Source organism: Schistocerca nitens, chromosome 2 (genome assembly GCF_023898315.1).
Source record: "Schistocerca nitens isolate TAMUIC-IGC-003100 chromosome 2, iqSchNite1.1, whole genome shotgun sequence".
In the NCBI taxonomy this organism is placed as follows: Eukaryota; Metazoa; Arthropoda; class Insecta; order Orthoptera; family Acrididae; genus Schistocerca; species Schistocerca nitens.
Genome location: NC_064615.1, coordinates 301,591,911 through 301,611,091, shown reverse-complemented (window position 1 = coordinate 301,611,091; position 19,181 = coordinate 301,591,911). Strand labels below are relative to the sequence as shown.

Genomic DNA, 19,181 nt, shown 5'->3' with positions numbered 1-19,181 from the left:
TTTGTGAGATAATATGTGAGAGTGTGCGTTGGTTACACCGTTAAATTGCGCTGCCTTTGAGCAGAGCGTAAACTATAGACAGTGGGCAAATGCAGGAACAACTGAAAGCTTAATTTGTTATTAATTCCGTTCTGATCATATGCTTTCAATTACTTCAGTGTTATGTGTGCATCTAGAAGTATCTAGACTAATACTAAAAATGCCGTCTGCAATATGCGCTTTGTTACTCGAATGCGATCGCAATTTTCTCTCGCTATGTAACTGCGATATAAGGGGTGTTTCTAAACTGGCAATGCACGCTATAAGTACTTGTTAACATTACATTCAATTTTACGCGTCTGCTGTGTTAGAGAGAGATAGTACCCTAATTTGCTTCTGTCAGTTATTACATTTATTACCAACTAATAAATGTGTTATCAATGGCCAGAGCTAAGGGTCAAACGATACGGTATTCGTGCGTCTAATTGAATACAGTGTGTCTTCCTCCGCTGATGGTCCACATACCGTCCCTCTACAACAGTGTCTATAAATGAAAATTGTTATTACGTTAATTACGTGGGTACAAGTGTAGCAATTACCAGAGTTGCGGAACTCTTTGGAAGTTCAGTCATTATGTATGTACACTTTTTGTGTTCACATAATTACTGTAAATAGTCAATCTTTTATTAATATTATTTATTGACTAATTTGTTTGGATGAGGACTAATTTGCTTGGATGACCGCTTGTTTTCTGATGCTCAGCCATATTTTTTGTTGTGTCTGTGAAAGAGCTCGTTCCAACAAGTACCCTACAGGGAGAAAAGCGAGATTAAACATTAGACTTATGTTCGGAATGAAACAGCTAAGAGAAATACACTCAGAAGCACTTATGTGGTAGTGTTGCGTGTGATAGTGCGGATAGAAGAGAGTACTACAGAAAAGAGGGCCACGAAAATGTTGACAGATAAGACGTATTTTTCTGTAGGATGTATAGCGTAAACACTTGAATGAGTGTGACAATGTGGCAGTTAACGTAATGTAACATGTGACGAGAGGATGACACACAAACATCTACAGGCTACAGACCTCTAAACCTGTCTCTTCTAACTTATCCTTTCTCACTGCATGGTCTTCAGGCCCTTCTCGTTTCGAGAATGTGCAGTACTTCTTTTTAAGATCTTCCCTCTTTCTGCAGCTACAATTTTTATTTAAAATAGAAAAAATCGGTTTTTAATATCGCAAATGAAACTCATCTGTCTAGTAATCGTAAAACACACGTATTTCATTTTTTTTACTGCATCGACTGTATGCGATCAGGCGAAAGAGCTGAATGTATAGAAGATAAAACAGTTATTTGTGTGAGACGTACTTACTTTATCCACGACTGTTTATGAGAGCTTACATCCTCATGTTCAGGTGGATTAGCGGATTACATTGCAATTTCATTTGTTGGTTGTAGCCAATTGTCTGTTTAGGACTTCACTTCGGTGGAACTGAGGTGTAATTTGTGACTTGATGTCGTAATAGGGCACTGATTTTATAAATTTTAAATTAACTTTATAAATTTTGAACAATAATAAAGTTATTGGTTAAAAACAGTCTTGGTTGCAATTTTAGTTTTTTATGTTTCAACGACGCGTTTCGCCTTATTTAGGCATCTTCAGGTTACCTACATAGAAAACAGAACAAATACATCTATTTAAGAATCGTTGAAAAATAAAAAAATAAAATTGGAACCAAGACTGTTTTAACCCATACTGTTAAGCACTGGTTTGCTGTATGCCACAGATGGATTGGAAGAATTTCAATAATAAAGTTTGCCCGAAAAATATAATTTCAGAGCCGTATTGTGACAGCATGTGAAATCTACACATTATTTGTAGCGACATGAAACTGTAAAGTAATTCCTCGGAACTTGTTTCGGAAGAAATAAAAGTGACTGACACGGATAAATGATTTTGTCTCTCGTGTCATAAATAGTAGCAAATTGCAAACAACTGTCCGATGTGGATGACATAAACCGTACTGACGACATCAAACTCTCCGCACGTGTAAGTGTATAAACGTAAGAGATAGTGCATAGTATCCAGGATCTACATCTACATCTACATTTGTACTCCGGAAGCCACCCAACGGTGCGTGGTGGAGGGCACTTTACGTGCCACTGTCATTACCTGCCTTTCCTGTTCTAGTCGCGTACCGTTCGCGGGAAGAACGACTGCCGGAAAGCCCCCGTGCGCGCTCGAATCTCTCTAATTTTACATTCGTGATCTCCTCTGGAGGTATAAGTAGGGGGAAGCAATATATTCCATACCTCATCCAGAAACGCACTCTCTCGAAACCTGGACAGCAAGCTACACCGCGATGCAGAACGCCTCTCTTGCAGAGTCTGCCACTCGAGTTTGCTAAACATCTCCGTAACGCTGTCACGCTTACCAAATAACACTTTGACGAAACGCGCCGCTCTTCTTTGTATCTTCTCTACCTCCTCTGCCAACCCGGCCTGGTACGGATCTCATACTGATGAGCAATACTCAAGTATAGGTCGAACGAGTGTTTTGTAAGCCACTTCCTTTGTTGATGGATTACATTTTCTAAGGACTCTCCAAATGAATCTCAACCTGGTACCCGCCTTATCAACAATTAATATGACCATTCCACTTCAAATCGTTCCGTACGCATACTCCCAGATATTTTACAGAAGTAACTGCTACCAGTGTTTGTTCCGCTATCATATAATCATACAATAAACGATCGTTCTTTCTATGTATTCGCAATATATCACATTTGTCTATGTTAAGGGTCAGATGCCACTCCCTGCACCAAATGCCTATCCGCTGCAGATCTTCCTGCATTTCGCTGCAATTTTCTAATGCTGCAACTTGTCTGTATACTACAGGATCATATGGCAACATTGATAGAAGCGGGATATGGCAACATTGTTGACTGGAGACAGAATAAGCAACGAGGAGTAATGTGGTGGGTTACCTGCGCGGCAGCAGCCCGCTGCTGCCAGGAGGCGGGTGTGGGCCTGCCCCTGAGGAGGGCTTCGCTGGGGCACTTCTCGAAGATGAGGACCCGCTCCGCGACGGAGCCCCTGGTGAGGAAGGGCCGCACCGGGTTGGAGGCGGACTGTCGGATGTGCTGGCGCTGCTGCGACGTCAGCTCGGGGTGCGGCACGGGCTCCGGCCGCGGCCGGGCGGCGGGCGCTCCTGTGGCGGCCGCGGCGGCCCGCACCGCCGGCTTGCCCGCCTTGGGCTCCGCCGCAGTCGCCACCACCGGCGCGCTGTTGGCGCTGTTCTTCTTGGACAAGAGCGACGCCTTCTTGGCGGACGCGGGAGCGGCCGGCGACGGCTCCTCGGCGATGATGATGCCCGTCTTGAGCGCGTTGATGAGGCGCTCCTCCTCGCGCGCCACCTCGTCCAGGTACTGCGCCGTATTCTTGTGGTTGTTGTTGCGGGCCGCCTCGGACGGCAGCGTCGCGAATTTGGACTTCCCGCGGTCGGCGCCCGCGCCGGTCTTAGCGGCCGTCTTCTCCGGAACGACCGACCCGCCGACCACCTTGTTCTTGAGCGGCCACGTCGTCAGCCCGGAGGAGTCTGCGCCGCCGGCAGACTTGTCGGATTGCTGAGATGCGGGAGACGGCTGCGGCTGCTGCTGCTGCTGCTTCGGCAGGTCTGGCGGGAAAATCGTCTCGATGGTGTCGCCGAGTATGAGCTTCTGGAACGGCACCGTGGTCTTGGTCGGCGTGGTGGACGGAATGGAAGACGTTCGGATGTGAGTGTAAGGCGAAGTTCTCGGCGGGTCGGCCTGCCGGCTCTTGGCGGGCTCAGAGACGGGCGAGGCGTGCTCGAGGTACGGCGAGGTAACCGGGGACGGCGTCTTGGCCGGCTGCTGCCTCTGCGGCTGCTGCGCCGGTCGCTCGAACTTCTGCAGCGCATACTGGATGGACGACGGCAGCGCCTTGGACGACGGCGAGGACGGAGCGGCCGAGCGCTGGCGGGCGGCCGCCAGCCGGGCCTTGTCCTCCGAGACGAAGTTGTTGACGAATTGCTCCAGACTCGCCTCGGACGCCAGGAGGTCCACCATGGGGGTCTGGCTCGGCGAGTGCACCGGCGACGTCTTGGCGGGAGAAGCGCGCCTCTGGCCGGCTTCTGCCGGGGCGGGCCGCGGCTGCTGCTGCTGCTGCGGCGGCGGCGGCGTGAGGGTGGGCACGAACTTGTCGGCGGCGTGGCACGACAAGATCTCGGTGGGCTTGAGACCGCGCGACTTCCACGTCTGGTAGATGGCTTCGGCGTGGTCCGAGATCTGCTTGGCGATGGCGGCGATGTCCTCTTCGGGCTCCGAGGAGCCGGAGGCGGCGGAGGAGGTGGACGAGGCGGAGGAGGAGGAGACGGGCCGGAAGCTGCGCGCGCGGTCGGCGGGGGCGGCCCCGGCGTGGCGCGCGCGCGCCGCCTCCTCGCGCAGCTGCGGGTGGCGCTCCAGCAGGTAGGAGACGGCGGCCGGGCTGAGGTCGGTGCCCGCGTCCAGCACCAGCTCGGCGCAGCCCGCCTCCACGGGCACCACGTTGACGGGCACGGCGTAGCCGAAGTGCACGGCGCGGCAGTCGACGGGCGAGGCGGCCGCTCCCGCGTCGCCCAGCAGGCACGCGTTCAGGTCCGGGCAGTGCACCGCGCGCGCCGGCCGCGGGTCCACCGTGCACGACGCGTACCGCGTCACCGAGCGCGCCAGCTGCAGCCCGCCCCGCGCCGCCGGCTCGCCGCCTCCCGCTCCGCCCCCGCGTCCGCCCCCGGCAGGCGCGCTCATGGCGCCATGGCCGCGCGCCCCAGCCCCTCACCGCCGCCCGCCTCGTGAGCTTTCTGCTCCGACACTCGACACGGCACGCACTCCTAGCCAACGCGTCGGCGGAAACATCCACACCGTCGGAGGACCCCGACACTCTTCTAGACGACCATACCTAACCGCACCACACGTCCACACTCCGACAAAGCGCACTCGACTTTATCGCCACTGTACAATCTGCACTGTCTCGCTCGAGCACAAACACACACTGCCACAAAACTCGGTCTCACTTTGCATGCGAAGAAATGACGTGTTCCAGTCTGACGATGCCGCCGAACTAACGCGACACTGTCGACTCTCACTGGCCGGCACTAAATATATCCTTCCTCGGCTTCACGGCACGAGCACTGCACTCCAGACGTAATTTTAGCCCGTCGTACAGAGGTAGAAGTTGTGCTCCCGTGTGTCCCTGCAGGCTACCTACCTGTGCGCTGGAGCGCAGATCTCGCGGAGCGTCGGCAGCTCGCACTGCCTGCCGTCCTGTCCCGGCTGCTTCCCCGCTGGGAGGCGCCGCCGCCGCCGGCCTAGTGGGGAGACCAGAACAGAAATAAACCAGCGCTGCCAGCCGCGCCGCCGGGCTGCGCCCTCTCCCTCTCTCTCTCTCCCGCTCACTCACTCTCACGCTCTCTCTCTCTCTCTCTCTCTCTCTCTCTCATACACACACACACACACACACACGCACACGCACACACACACAAGGTATGTCCAGACATGTTCCTTTTACCCTGTTAATAAAGGTCCGATAGTACGGAATTGATTACCCGCCAGGATAGCCGAAGGTCGCCGGATCGAATCTCGCGCCATGCAGCTTTTTTATTATTTGTTTTTTGTAATTCAAATGTACACACACACAAATTCCCGGCAATCAGTTGCAACAATTATGTATATAATAAGTTCTTGAAAGTCGTTTGTCGTGGAAAAATAATACTTGAAATAAAACGCAATATCATAAATAATATTCAAGTGGATACAATTTATTGAAAAGTTCGGTATACACTCGCACATAATTAACAATTAGTGACCAGAAGTAGCTGGAGTATCGCACGAACCAGAGTGATAGTTATCATAGAAACATGGAAAGCAGAAAACAGCACGACATCGAGCACATCTGATAAACGATGCGTTTTTGCAAGAACAATTGTTTTTAAATTATCTGTTGGGAAACACACCTGATTGACATTCTGAAAAATTGTTCTATCGTTCGTCAGGTTTGATGCAAATCACGCGTATTATATCATATCGGCAAAAATCGGAGAAGACAATTGGTGGTGGACGATGGATTGGATTTTTATACAATCGTCTCTGGAGTTGATGTCACGGTTTTGATCGATTAAAAAAGCACAATTTTGAAGGCGCTTGATCAAATTTTTTACCTGCCGTTAAAAATACACGTCACACGGTTGGACGAGAGGTGTGCACTTTGGAGGAATGACTTTTATAGTGCACGTTGGTAACTTCTTGTCGTCCTGGAACATCTCATCGTATAACGCCGGGTTCGCTTGCCCACCCCAAGAGTCGATCAGAAGGAGAAATTCTTTCTTTTGTACGTATGGTTGCAAAGCATTACGCAAGAAGTCCATGAACAAACCCGTTGTTAGTTTACCGGATTTGGAGGATGCAATAACAACGTTGGTATACTTCTTGGCGTACTCGTCGACTGTATTCTGTACTCTGGGTCCAAACGTACCTGTGGACTCTTGGAGGCATACGAAAACAAGAGGCAAGGCTCGCCCAGACATCGTGATTGAATATTGTGCCGTATACGAATGCGTCACCTTGTTCATGTCGTGTCGGATTACCAGGACAGCCTTTGACCCTTTTTCGGCGAGAGTTCTGTTGAACGTGGACTGGTACTGGCACCCTGACAAACAAAATATAAAAATACCGTTTATATAAGAAATATACGAAATCTGTGTTGTCTATCATATATCAGATTATCATATTCTATCATCATGTCATATGACATTTGTGAACAGCTCTTTACGTACCTGTTGGATCAGTATTAATTATGAAATCTTTGCCGAAGTTAGTTATCAACGTTCGCGTCTGGATCCGAAATGTAACTTGCTGGTAGTTTCGTCGAGCTTCTACGAAGCGATCATGCACCCATGAATCGATGGTACAATATTTATCAAATTTGCTACCGCCACGTTTGATTTGCTCTTCCCACCTGGATAAATAGCCCATATTTCTCAAACGAGAGCACCCCTTTTTTTGTAGAGTTTTGAGACTCCAGCCTGGATGTTCTTTGGCCAGATTGACAGCTCTAATTTTGTAATCCAGAGAAATATAGTCGTACCCTTTCTTTTGCTGCTCGTCCGGCTCGTATTCGTCTGAGGATTCGTTAGCAATGGGACTCGTTTCAACGTCTTCGTAGGCACTATTATCGTCGATTTCATTAATGTCTATCAGTTCCTCATCATGAACGAGGGTTTTTTCGGCGAGCATTTGCAGCGTATTCTGGAAGATTTCTTCCCAATTACCATGGCTTCTTCGTTGATTGATGATGACGGTTCTGCTGCGATGCAATTACTGTTACGAAGAAGGCTTTCAAAATACACCAACGCATCTTTCAATTGTTGTTTCGCCACTTCACTGTGTATAGAATCTTCTTCGATCACATCACTTTCATGCGAAGGGCCCGGATCGCTCTCCAATTGTACCGCCTCCATTTTTCTTTTTTTTAACAGGGTGTACCAAAGCTCTCACGTACGCACTGAGTTTCGACGATGTTCTAAGTTGCGCTAGGGACCGCATCTACTTTCTTTCGGAGTTAGCAGGCAACTACGCTGTTATGCGGCGGCTCGTTTCGGCCCATTCAACATCTGTCCTTCAAGTGTAACGAGCGAGTAACGGAGTTTGACTTACACTATACGTATTCGTTTCGGAATATCGTTTCTACGTCTTCCGTTAACTATACGTGGTAAACATTATGAAGACAATAACATTTGTGAAATACAACTTTGTTTGCGGAAAACATAATTATGTTCGAAGTCGCCAGTTTTTCCACGACAAACGACTTTCAACAACTTATTATATGCATAATTGTTGCAAGTGACTGCCGGGAATTATATCTGTGTGTGTGTGTATACGTTTGAATTACAAAAAACAAATAATAAAAAGAAGCTGTATGGCGCGAGTTTCTTTCTTTCTTTTTTTTTTTTTTTTAGCTGCTCGGGGCGGACGTCGTAAGACATCCGTTTAAGTTCGTTGCTGATCGATTAACTCAGTTTTTTTATTACAGAGATTCGATCCTGCGACCTTCAGATTACGAACCAGAGCGCTTACCGCTGCGCCACGACGCTGTAGAAAATTATTACTCATAGAGAGTATTTCACCGGAACGGTTTCTTTTAACTGTCGATTTTCTCGACAACGGCTGAGAAGTGCATCTTGCTGCTCTGCCACATTACACCTCTGACCATGAGCTTTTATTATGCGCAGTATGAATCGAATCTGAATTTCACAATTGGCGGCCTCTCCTTGTTAGTCGGGCAGTACAGGGACGGATAAGCTGTTTGCGGATGTCGCTGGAGCAGTTGTCCAGTGATGTCCCATATGTGCTTGACTGGAGACAGATGTGGTGGCAACACGTAGCCACCGTAGAGCATGTTGGGTTACAACAGCGAATTGTGGGTAAGTGTTATACTGTTGGAAAACACCCCAGGAATGCTGTTCATGAAGGCAGCACGACAGGTCGCATCACCAGACTGCCTTACGAATTTGCTGTCAGGCTGCGTGGAATAACAACGAGAGTGCTCCTGCTGTCACACGAACTCGCAGTCCAGACCATAGTCCCAAGTGCAGGTTCAATGTGTCCTGCACACATACAGGTTCGTTCAGGCTCTCAACTGGTCTACTCCTAACCCACTCACGGCCATCACTGGCGCCGAGGTAGAACTAGTTTTCATCAGAAAACCACAACAGACCTCCATCCTGTCCTCCAGTGAGCTTCTTTTGACACCACTGAAGTCGCAAATGGCGTTGGTTTGGGGTCAGTGGAATGCACGCTACAAGGCGTCTAGCTCTGAGCTGCCCTTGAAGTAACCGATCTGTAACAGTTCGTTAAGTCACCGTGGTGCCATCTGGTGCGCAAATTGCTGCTGCAGATGCAATATGATGCGCCAGAGTCACACGCCGAATACGATGGTCTTCCCTCTCGGTAGTTCCACGTGGCTGTCCGGAGCCGGTCTTCTTGCCACCTTACATTCTCGTGACCACCGCTACCAGCAATTAAATACAATGGCTACATTCTTGCCAGCTTTTTCTGCAATATCGCAGAAGAAACAGCCAGCTTCTCGCAGTCATATTACACGACCTCGTTCAAACTCAGTGAGGCGCTGATAAAGGCGTCTTTGTCGCCTGAAAGGCAGTCTTCACTAACATCATCAACAGACCAAGTCCAGTCTCAACGGTAACTAGCGCTCACGGCCGTTACAGCGTGTATTTTTAAAGCAAACGTGATTTGACTCTTCATAGTGACGCTACTAGCAACACTCGTATACGACTGTCGCGAAGTTTGAATAAACACCGTCTTTCAGATGTAGAAACAAAGCTACCAACTTTCGTTTATGTGGCACAATTCCTTCTTGCTGTCGCACTTTTTTCCCCACCAGTGTACTAAATAACCGGAAAAGTATAGTACGAATTTTGTGTGGAGTGAAAGTTGAAATACATGTGCACATCTTCGAACAAATACACTCCTGGAAATGGAAAAAAGAACACATTGACACCGGTGTGTCAGACCCACCATACTTGCTCCGGACACTGCGAGAGGGCTGTACAAGCAATGATCACACGCACGGCACAGCGGACACACCAGGAACCGCGGTGTTGGCCGTCGAATGGCGCTAGCTGCGCAGCATTTGTGCACCGCCGCCGTCAGTGTCAGCCAGTTTGCCGTGGCATACGGAGCTCCATCGCAGTCTTTAACACTGGTAGCATGCCGCGACAGCGTGGACGTGAACCGTATGTGCAGTTGACGGACTTTGAGCGAGGGCGTATAGTGGACATGCGGGAGGCCGGGTGGACGTACCGCCGAATTGCTCAACACGTGGGGCGTGAGGTCTCCACAGTACATCGATGTTGTCGCCAGTGGTCGGCGGAAGGTGCACGTGCCCGTCGACCTGGGACCGGACCGCAGCGACGCACGGATGCACGCCAAGACCGTAGGATCCTACGCAGTGCCGTAGGGGACCGCACCGCCACTTCCCAGCAAATTAGGGACACTGTTGCTCCTGGGGTATCGGCGAGGACCATTCGCAACCGTCTCCATGAAGCTGGGCTACGGTCCCGCACACCGTTAGGCCGTCTTCCGCTCACGCCCCAACATCGTGCAGCCCGCCTCCAGTGGTGTCGCGACAGGCGTGAATGGAGGGACGAATGGAGACGTGTCGTCTTCAGCGATGAGAGTCGCTTCTGCCTTGGTGCCAATGATGGTCGTATGCGTGTTTGGCGCCGTGCAGGTGAGCGCCACAATCAGGACTGCATACGACCGAGGCACACAGGGCCAACACCCGGCATCATGGTGTGGGGAGCGATCTCGTACACTGGCCGTACACCACTGGTGATCGTCGAGGGGACACTGAATAGTGCACGGTACATCCAAACCGTCATCGAACCCATCGTTCTACCATTCCTAGACCGGCAAGGGAACTTGCTGTTCCAACAGGACAATGCACGTCCGCATGTATCCCGTGCCACCCAACGTGCTCTAGAAGGTGTAAGTCAACTACCCTGGCCAGCAAGATCTCCGGATCTGTCCCCCATTGAGCGGTCTGCACGTCCAGCACGAAAGCTGGTCCAACTGAGGCGCCAGGTGGAAATGGCATGGCAAGCCGTTCCACAGGACTACATCCAGCATCTCTACGATCGTCTCCATGGGAGAATAGCAGCCTGCATTGCTGCGAAAGGTGGATATACACTGTACTAGTGCCGACATTGTGCATGCTCTGTTGCCTGTGTCTATGTGCCTGTGGTTCTGTCAGTGTGATCATGTGATGTATCTGACCCCAGGAATGTGTCAATAAAGTTTCCCCTTCCTGGGACAATGAATTCACGGTGTTCTTATTTCAGTTTCCAGGAGTGTAGATATTGTCCGGCGTCTACTCTTCACTACTGCATGATTGTTTTCGCTAGTATCCCATGCCAAATCCCACTCAGAAGTTTTCCGCTGAGTGGTTTAATATTTTTATTTACATCCGGTGCAAGATGTTGGTTACACAAATTCTCAACGAAATTTGTCCATAATGAACGGCGAGGGCAACTATGTGTAGCAGACAGCGACGAATCACTACACCACACCACGAAGACAGTTCACGGAACAGACCCCACTCCTGGTGAGGCCAGAAAGGTGGAAGCTGTGATAAACATACCGCTGGTCGTGGAAGAACAACAATAGCAAACCGCAGGATACTAAACGTTCTATCACTCCCAGTGCAGTTAGCTACCCTAGTGAATGATTATAAACAGAAAACATGTTAACTGTTAATGAAGTTAACTAGTGTCTTATCGAGACTTCTGCAATTGAAATCACAGTAAGTTTATCGTTCCTATTTAGACGCAGTGAAAATGTAAAACTTTCTCGCAGGGTAAAATTTTAAAACTATTGTATATCCACTGTTAAATTCATTTAATTTGATTATGGGAATCATAAAAGTAGATTCTTTGCTCTTATAAACAAGCGGCCTCAAATATTACAAGCATTCTTCATTTACAGTTAACAATGAACACAAATTTTAATTTTGATTTCTACCTACGTCCATATTTTGTGATATGCTAACAGCTAATTTTTCTGATAAACTTATGAAATGCAAGAATGTATGTGTGCGTATATGCGTCTGTATACAGTCTACGTAATTACAAGGAGAAGCAATACTTAAAGGGCCGGCTGGACAGCAGATGTATGTTAGTTTTAGTTAAGTTTCTGTGTGCAGAGGAGTAGCTGAATTTTGGCGTCATCTCGGGGTGGCATTGAAGAACCAGCTTATTCGAGTACCAATTTAATAAAGACAGTGGTAGTTGGTTTCAAGAAATTAATTGTTAATTGTTACTATCATTTATTTATCGTTTTATCTACCGACAGCTGACCAAGCAGTATTCGACAGCTCTGCAATAGACTGCCAGGTAGCACTGTAACGGTATCAGGGTTCAGTATACAGATAAACAAATACAGGAAGCTATCAAGACAACATTATTACTACATTATTCATCGCGTTACCACCGCCCACCCCTCTTTGAACGGTTAGAACTGAACATGAATGCCATTGTGGCTTTTATCTACAATCTGTGTTTCTAAACGGATGACCCGGTTGATGGTTTCTGTTGTACTTTGACCATCTAATGCCTTCCAGGGGCAACGAAAATTTGATTTTCAATTTTTTATGTACTTATTGACCAAATTAAAAAAATTAAAATACTACTCATTTATAGGTACGGACGAAGCGAAAATGAGCGTGAAGAGAGCAACGAGAGAAGCGTTCATTCACTTGAAAGTAAAATTTTGTCAAACGAAATTTGGTCATACGATCCCAGTAAAAACCCTAAGCAATTTTAGTCTGATGTAAAATCAGTAAGCGGTTCGAAATCATCTGTTCATCCAATCAGAGACCATACTGGCACTGAAACGGAAGATAACAAGAAAAGGCCGAAAGAGAGAATTCGATCTTCCGAAACTGTTTCACTGCGAAAGGTCGTAACATAGTCCCTCATTTCAGTCATCTTACGAAATACGAAATGGCAGATATTGAAATAACCGATCGCGAAACAGAAATTTCTCGGGGCATAATCTAAAGGGACCTGTATCTTTGATGTTGTTTAGGTCATAAACCATATTTTTGTTGTTTTTGTTTTTGTCTTCAGTCTGAAGACGTTAGATTCAGCTCTCCATGCTAGTCTGCCGTAACACCTGCAATATACATTTATCTGAATCTGCTTAGTGCAGTCTCGCACTCCATTATTCATCTCCTGCATTTCCGTCCGTTACCAAATTAACTTTTTCGTGATGTCTCAGAATGTGTACTACCAACCGATCTCGTCTTTAAGTCGAGAATATATTTATTTTCTCCCAAATTCTATTTAGCACCTCTTCATTAGTTGTGCGATCTACCCATCTAATTTCCAGTATTCTTCTGTATTATCACATTCAAAAGCTTTTATTCTCTTCTTGTCTCAACTGTTAATCGTCCTCGTTTCACTTCCATAGAACGTTGCACCCCAAACAATTTTTTTTCAGCGAATTTATATTCGATGTTAACACCTACATCTTTACTCCGCAACCCACCTTATGGTGTGTGGCTTAGGGTACTTTGTGTACCACTGTCGCATCCCCCTTTTCATGTTCCAGTCTCGAATGGTTCGCGAGAAGAACAAATCTTCGTTAGCATCCCTGTGGGCTCGAATCTCTTTAATTTTATGTTCATTGTCTTTTCGGAAGATATACGTAAGAGGAAGAAATACAGGGTATTTGAAAAGAACTCCCTAATTTTAATGTGTCCTAGAATCTGTACAAAGCGACATACACTATTCTAGTTAGTGGTGTTTGATTCATCAACTCTCCAGGTTGGGCTCCCCTGCAGTTGGCAGGTCTGCTTGACCTGGAGACGGCACCAGTGCTGTTTTTTTCTCTGTTCCCTCAGTTCAGTCCAGGAGTGCGTGCAGCGCAGTGCAGTGCAGAGCAACTCTTTCCTGATGAGGCTACATTTCGTGTCAGTGGAGCAGATAATCGTTATAACGACAGAATTTGGAGGCATAACATCCACATGAAGTTAATTAGCATCTACCTGACTCTCCCAAAGTGAATGTCTGGTTCGGTTTGATGGAAGATCGTGTGATTGGTCCTTTCATTTTTGTAGGAAAAAAATAAACGGGGACTTTACTGTGACATGTTGACAGAGTACGTCTTTCCCTAAATGGACGATATTGAGGCGGGAAAGGGGCTTGTGCTTTTCCAACAAGCTGGCGCCCCACCTCATTGCAGTAACCATGTGCGTGCGGCTCTTGACACTCGCTTCCCAGGATGGTGGATAGGCAGGGCTGGCCAATACCTTGGCCACCACGAAGCCCAAACTTAACCCCGCTGGACTTTTTCTTTTGGGGCCATATAAAAAATGTTGTGTACAATTAAAAGATCAGAGGTATCAATCATTTACGGAAAGAATCGTCGCGGCGGTTGGGACAGTTACACCTGAAATGTGGCGAGAATTGGAATATCGTCTCGACGTGTGCAGGGCAACAAATGGATCCCACTTTGACGTGTACTAACGTTTAACAAAACTTGAAGGAATTCTCTTTCATGATATGTACTCATTGATGTAATTTTTCATTAATTTCCCCATTAAAATTATACTTAAAACTAGGGAGATCTTTTTCAAACATCCTGTATATTGGTTGACTCCTCTAGGAACACATGCTCTCAGAATTTTAAAAGCAAATCATGCCGTGATACAGAACGCGTCTCTTACAGTGTCTGCCACTGGAGTTGACTCTCCGTGATGCTCTCGCGGTTACTACATAAGCGTGCATCTCTTCTTTGGATCTTCTCTACTTCCTTTATCAATCATCTGTAGTACGGATCCCATACTCACGAGCGGTATTAAAGTATTGGTCGAACGAGTGTTTTGTAAGCTATCTGCTTTGTTGATAGACTACATTTTCTAAGGATACTTCGGAAAGAAGCTCAGTCTGTCATCTGCCTTACCTGTTATTGACGTATGTAATCGTCTTAGATGTATTATGGAAGCAATTTTTCTACAATCGTGTAATAAAGGGACTTCCTGCCTGTCTATTCGCGATACGTTTTACATTTGTTTACGCTGAAGGTTAGTTGACACACTCACTCCGCCAAGCGTCGCCCTCTGCGGATCTTCCTGCATTTCGCTACACTTTCCTACCGTCGCGATTTCCCTGCATACAACCGCATCATCTGCGAAATGCCTCGTGGAACTACTAGGTTATTTACAGACATTGTGAAAAGCTGTGGTCCTATAATACTCCCTTGGGGCACTCCCGAAGTTGCGTTTACTTCTGAAGACTTCTGTCTGTTGAGAATGACCTGCTGTGTTCTGCTTGCTATAAACTCTACAATCCTGTCACACAATTGGCTGTATTTTTCGGTGGAAATGGAGATGAAGTCCCACGCTTCTTGACAGAGCGTAGGGGAACGATGCGGGAGGCCCGCACCGTCATACTAGGCAAGGTCCTAGTGGAGGTGGTTTGCCGTTGCCTTCCTCCGACCGTAATGGGGATGAATGTTGATGATGAAGACGACACAACAACGCCCAGTCCTCTCGGGGCAAGTGAAAATACCTGACCCCACCGGTAATCGAACCCGGGACTCCGTGGTCGGGAAGCGAGACGCTACCAAGAGAAAATAGCAAAACTTATCTACTGCTTTTAGTTTCTGTGTGGTTGTAACTTGATCGACTTTTATTATCTTATTATAAATATTGTATTTATTTTAACTGTACTCATCTCATAGTGGAAACATGAGAAAGCCGTCGTGAGCCGTAAATGAAATCATCTACCTGTGAGAAAGTTGTGAAGCTCAAATCATTGGAAACTCAACTGTCTCCATTCCACCTGCATAATCCTCACGCAGTTAGAATAGTGAAAAAGAGTTAAAAATAGCTGAAAATATGCTTCCTTCTGATGCATCATGCTAGATCCCGTGTTACAAGGAGTAACGTAAATACTGTAATCAGCCCAACGCTAAACTTAACCGTGAGAATTTTGTGCATATCAACACTGGAGAACACCACTCGAGGTACCGTTTCTCTGTAGGCGAGTAAATTTCTACTGGCGAGAATTAGCATACATAAAAAATGGTTCAAATGGCTCTGAGCACTATTAGGACTCAACTGCTGTGGTCATAAGTCCCCTAGAACTTAGAACTACTTAAACCTAACTAACTTAAGGACAGCGCACAACACCCAGCCATCACGAGGCAGAGAAAATCCCTGACCCCGCCGGGAATCGAACCCGGGAACCCGGGCGTGGGAAGCGAGAACGCTACCGCACGACCACGAGATGCGGGCTAGCATACATAACTCGAATTAATAATTAGACCGAAGGAGGAAAATATTAAGAGGCTGATTGAGAAAGGATTAAAATTGATGTCATAGAGGACGAGATTACTAAGATGAGCTTAGAGAAGAAAATTCGTGTTGATGAACAAGATGTAGAAGCTCTAGAGGGACTGCTCTTAGATCGAATATCCGAGAGGCTGCACGAGAAGTTTGTTACGAAAAGGGTAAATGTGATAGGAGGCAGTACTACTTGCAGAATACAGTGCTTTAACTTATACGTTAAAGAATTAGTAGTTCAGAAGAAGAAAGCAAGACGGTTATGCGGAGTATAAAGTCATTCGTAAAAAGGTGAACTCTGATACTCCCAAAATAAAAAGAGGATTGTTGGGAGCAATATACAGAGGTATGGAACTAGACCATTATGGAACACAATAGAAAGTATGATGGATGCTACAACAGAAGAAGAATGTTATTAGTGAACACATTCAGCCGGCCGAAGTGGCCGTGCGGTTCTAGGCGCTGCAGTCTGGAACCGCAAGACCGCTACGGTCGCAGGTTCGAATCCTGCCTCGGGCATGGATGTGTGTGATGTCCTTAGGTTAGTTAGGTTTAACTAGTTCTAAGTTCTAGGGGACTAATGACCTCAGAAGTTGAGTCCCATAGTGCTCAGAGCCATTTGAACCATTTGAAGACATTCAGATACAGAATGTAAACAAAGTTCAGTGGGGAAATTGTTGTAAATTGTAGTACGAGGGACGTTCGATAAGTAATGCAACATTTTTTTTCTGGAAGGAGGCTGGTTTTATTCAGGATTCCTAACCACCTTATTATTCCCAGTCCTTTTGGCTACAAACCCAATTTTTCAAAATAATTTCCGTATGCCGGCATGGTAGCACTCTATTGGGCGACGTCGGAGCCTACGTCTTATTGCATCAGTAACCTCCATATCATCCACGAACTGCTTCCCGTGGAGTACATCCTTCACTGGGCGAGACAGATGGCAGTCGGAAGCTGCGAGATGCGGACTTTAGGGTGGATGATGGCTCAAATGGCTCTGAGCACTATGGGACTCAACATCTGAGGTCATAAGTCCCCTAGAACTTAGAACTACTTAAACCTAACTAACCTAAAGATATCACATACATCCATGCCCGAGGCAGGATTCGAACCTGCGACAGTAGCGGTCTTGCGGTTCCAGACTGAAGCGCCTAGAACTGCTCGGCCACACCAGCCGGCTTAGGGTGGATGAGGAAGAACAGTCCAAAGAAGTTTTGTGAAAACCTCTCTGGTGCGCAGACTTGTATGAGGTCTTGCAGTGTCATGGAGAAGAATTTCGTTTGCATTTTTGCGTCTATCAATATCTGCAATATTTTCCTTTCCCCCAAAAGAAACTTCCTTTCAGAGCTTCATGAAACTATAGGGGCTGGAGCGGGAATATTCCACGATGTCCCACAACAAATGCCATTTTTTTTCAACCGGAATGGGCTGAGAATAAAATGTATTGCATTACTTATTGAAAGCCTCCCGAATAAGGACGTAACAATTGTAAAAAGACTTCTCGTGTGTGGGAAGGATGGACCCCACATCACTAGTTGAAATGAAATGATCGTATGGCATTTATTGGCCGGGATATCCCCTTCCGGGATCGGCCACCTTATCGCAAGTCTTTTTAGTTGACGCCACTAAGGCGACTTGCGTCTCGATGATGATGAAAGACACACAACACCCAGTCCCCTGCCGGGAATCGGACCCGGGCCTCCTTGCGTGGTAGGCGGTAACGCTACCGCTGCGCTACGGAGGCGGACTTGACTAGTTGAAATTTGTACACATGGACGACCACAAGGGAACAGACTACCCAGATGACTGCCGAAAAGATGAGACAGCAGTTGGTCCAATACAACTACGGATTGATGAACATCAGAAGAAGAATTCGAATAGATATAAGCCTTAACCAGACGCTTCGCCTTATTTCTGGTCGCCACAGTGTAACTCCGACATATTCGCCCTGCTGCCTCGCTGACGCTACTCCACTTTAAGCGGAGAATTTGAAAAGGAAGAAATAAGTGGCAGGTACTAGGCATCATACAGATGGACTCAGAAAGCACTTATGACGTACTTGTTATTTTTAATATTTAAGAAAGGACAACTTCCTCCTTTTGGATGGCAGATAAAACGCTTTAGAAATAGAGAGCTGGAACTCGTCGTGCCTTTTCCATTATCCCATCTAGAGTCGAGATCCCTGGCGCACTGACGCTCTTGCAAGGACACTGCACTCAGAGGCAGTGGGTTCGAATCTTCGAGATGGAAGAAATTTTCATCAGCAAAATTTTGGAGGCCTAGGTAGGAAAGATGGTAACGTACGGCTTTGATCATGAGACTCTGAAGTAATGTCGTCGATTAAATTTCAGTCCACGCCGCAGTATCTCATGGAGTACGACACTGTGGTGCTGACCCGTCTGTCGATTGTAAAAAGGACGCATTTTGTATATTCTACATCGAATTATTTCACTGTGATTACAAATAGGTACCTCACCTAAAGGAAAATCATGCAGTCCGTACCTGAAATTAGTATGTCGGACCTGAAAGACTAATTGATGTCAAAGTATTCCACAGTTGGATTCAACATTTGGTCAAGAGTTGTACTGTTATGACAACACATAACTTGAAGTGGTTTAAATTCCCCCAGGCGCAGAAATATGGTGCCAATTTGGTTTCAGGATTCACTTGCACCAATAGTGACCGTATTTCCGGTTCACATAATTCTTTTTGAAGTCACAGTTGTTTCGCGTTAAAATCGCCCGAAATCGAATTCAGTCCTCTCTTGGTACACATTCAGCTCATTTCCAGTGCGATATTAAACAGTAAGCCGTACCATCGGTCACAGTTATTATACTTTCATCCGCCCGCCATTGTGTCGGTTCTCGGAGGTAGTTTCTTTTGAAGCTTCCGTATTGTGTATTCAGTACGGCTACGAGCTTCGCGTTGCGCCACAGCGAACCGTAACTCACAAAAGCCGGCAGCGCAGACTCCGCTGTTGCGCCACGGGGAGCTGTGCTTTGCACAATGAGGAGCGCCTCTTTAACAAGGACGCAGCGCGAGTGCTTCGCGCGCCTTTGTGGAGGCAATAGCCGGCTGACGCGCCGCATGCCATACCGGAACCTGCTGGCCGTCAGTGAACCGGGGGGGAAAAAAAAAAACTCAAGCTTCTCCATTGTGCCGTACTCAATAAACACTAAACAAAACAGACGTCTCAGAAACCTCTTGAAGTAGATACATTGCCGAACTGCGGTGGTTCCTTCTTTGCTAGCTGCGTTAGTACCTTCATTGGTACGTAAAA

General features: G+C 47.1%; 2 protein-coding genes across 2 annotated transcripts in view; both read right to left on the bottom strand.

The window, feature by feature from the left end:
- Positions 1-4,785, bottom strand: part of LOC126234997 (uncharacterized) — a 347,601-nt gene extending 342,816 nt beyond the window's left edge. The window contains exon 1 of the mRNA XM_049943735.1: positions 2,968-4,785. Coding sequence (XP_049799692.1) covers positions 2,968-4,785 — 1,818 coding nt within the window. The remainder of the gene's footprint in view (positions 1-2,967) is intronic.
- Positions 4,786-5,254: 469 nt separating this feature from the next.
- LOC126234996 (uncharacterized) overlaps positions 5,255-19,181 on the bottom strand; it is a 557,903-nt gene continuing 543,976 nt past the window's right edge. Inside the window, exon 7 of the mRNA XM_049943733.1 lies at positions 5,255-5,345. The gene's annotated coding sequence lies outside the window, so the exon portion shown is untranslated. The remainder of the gene's footprint in view (positions 5,346-19,181) is intronic.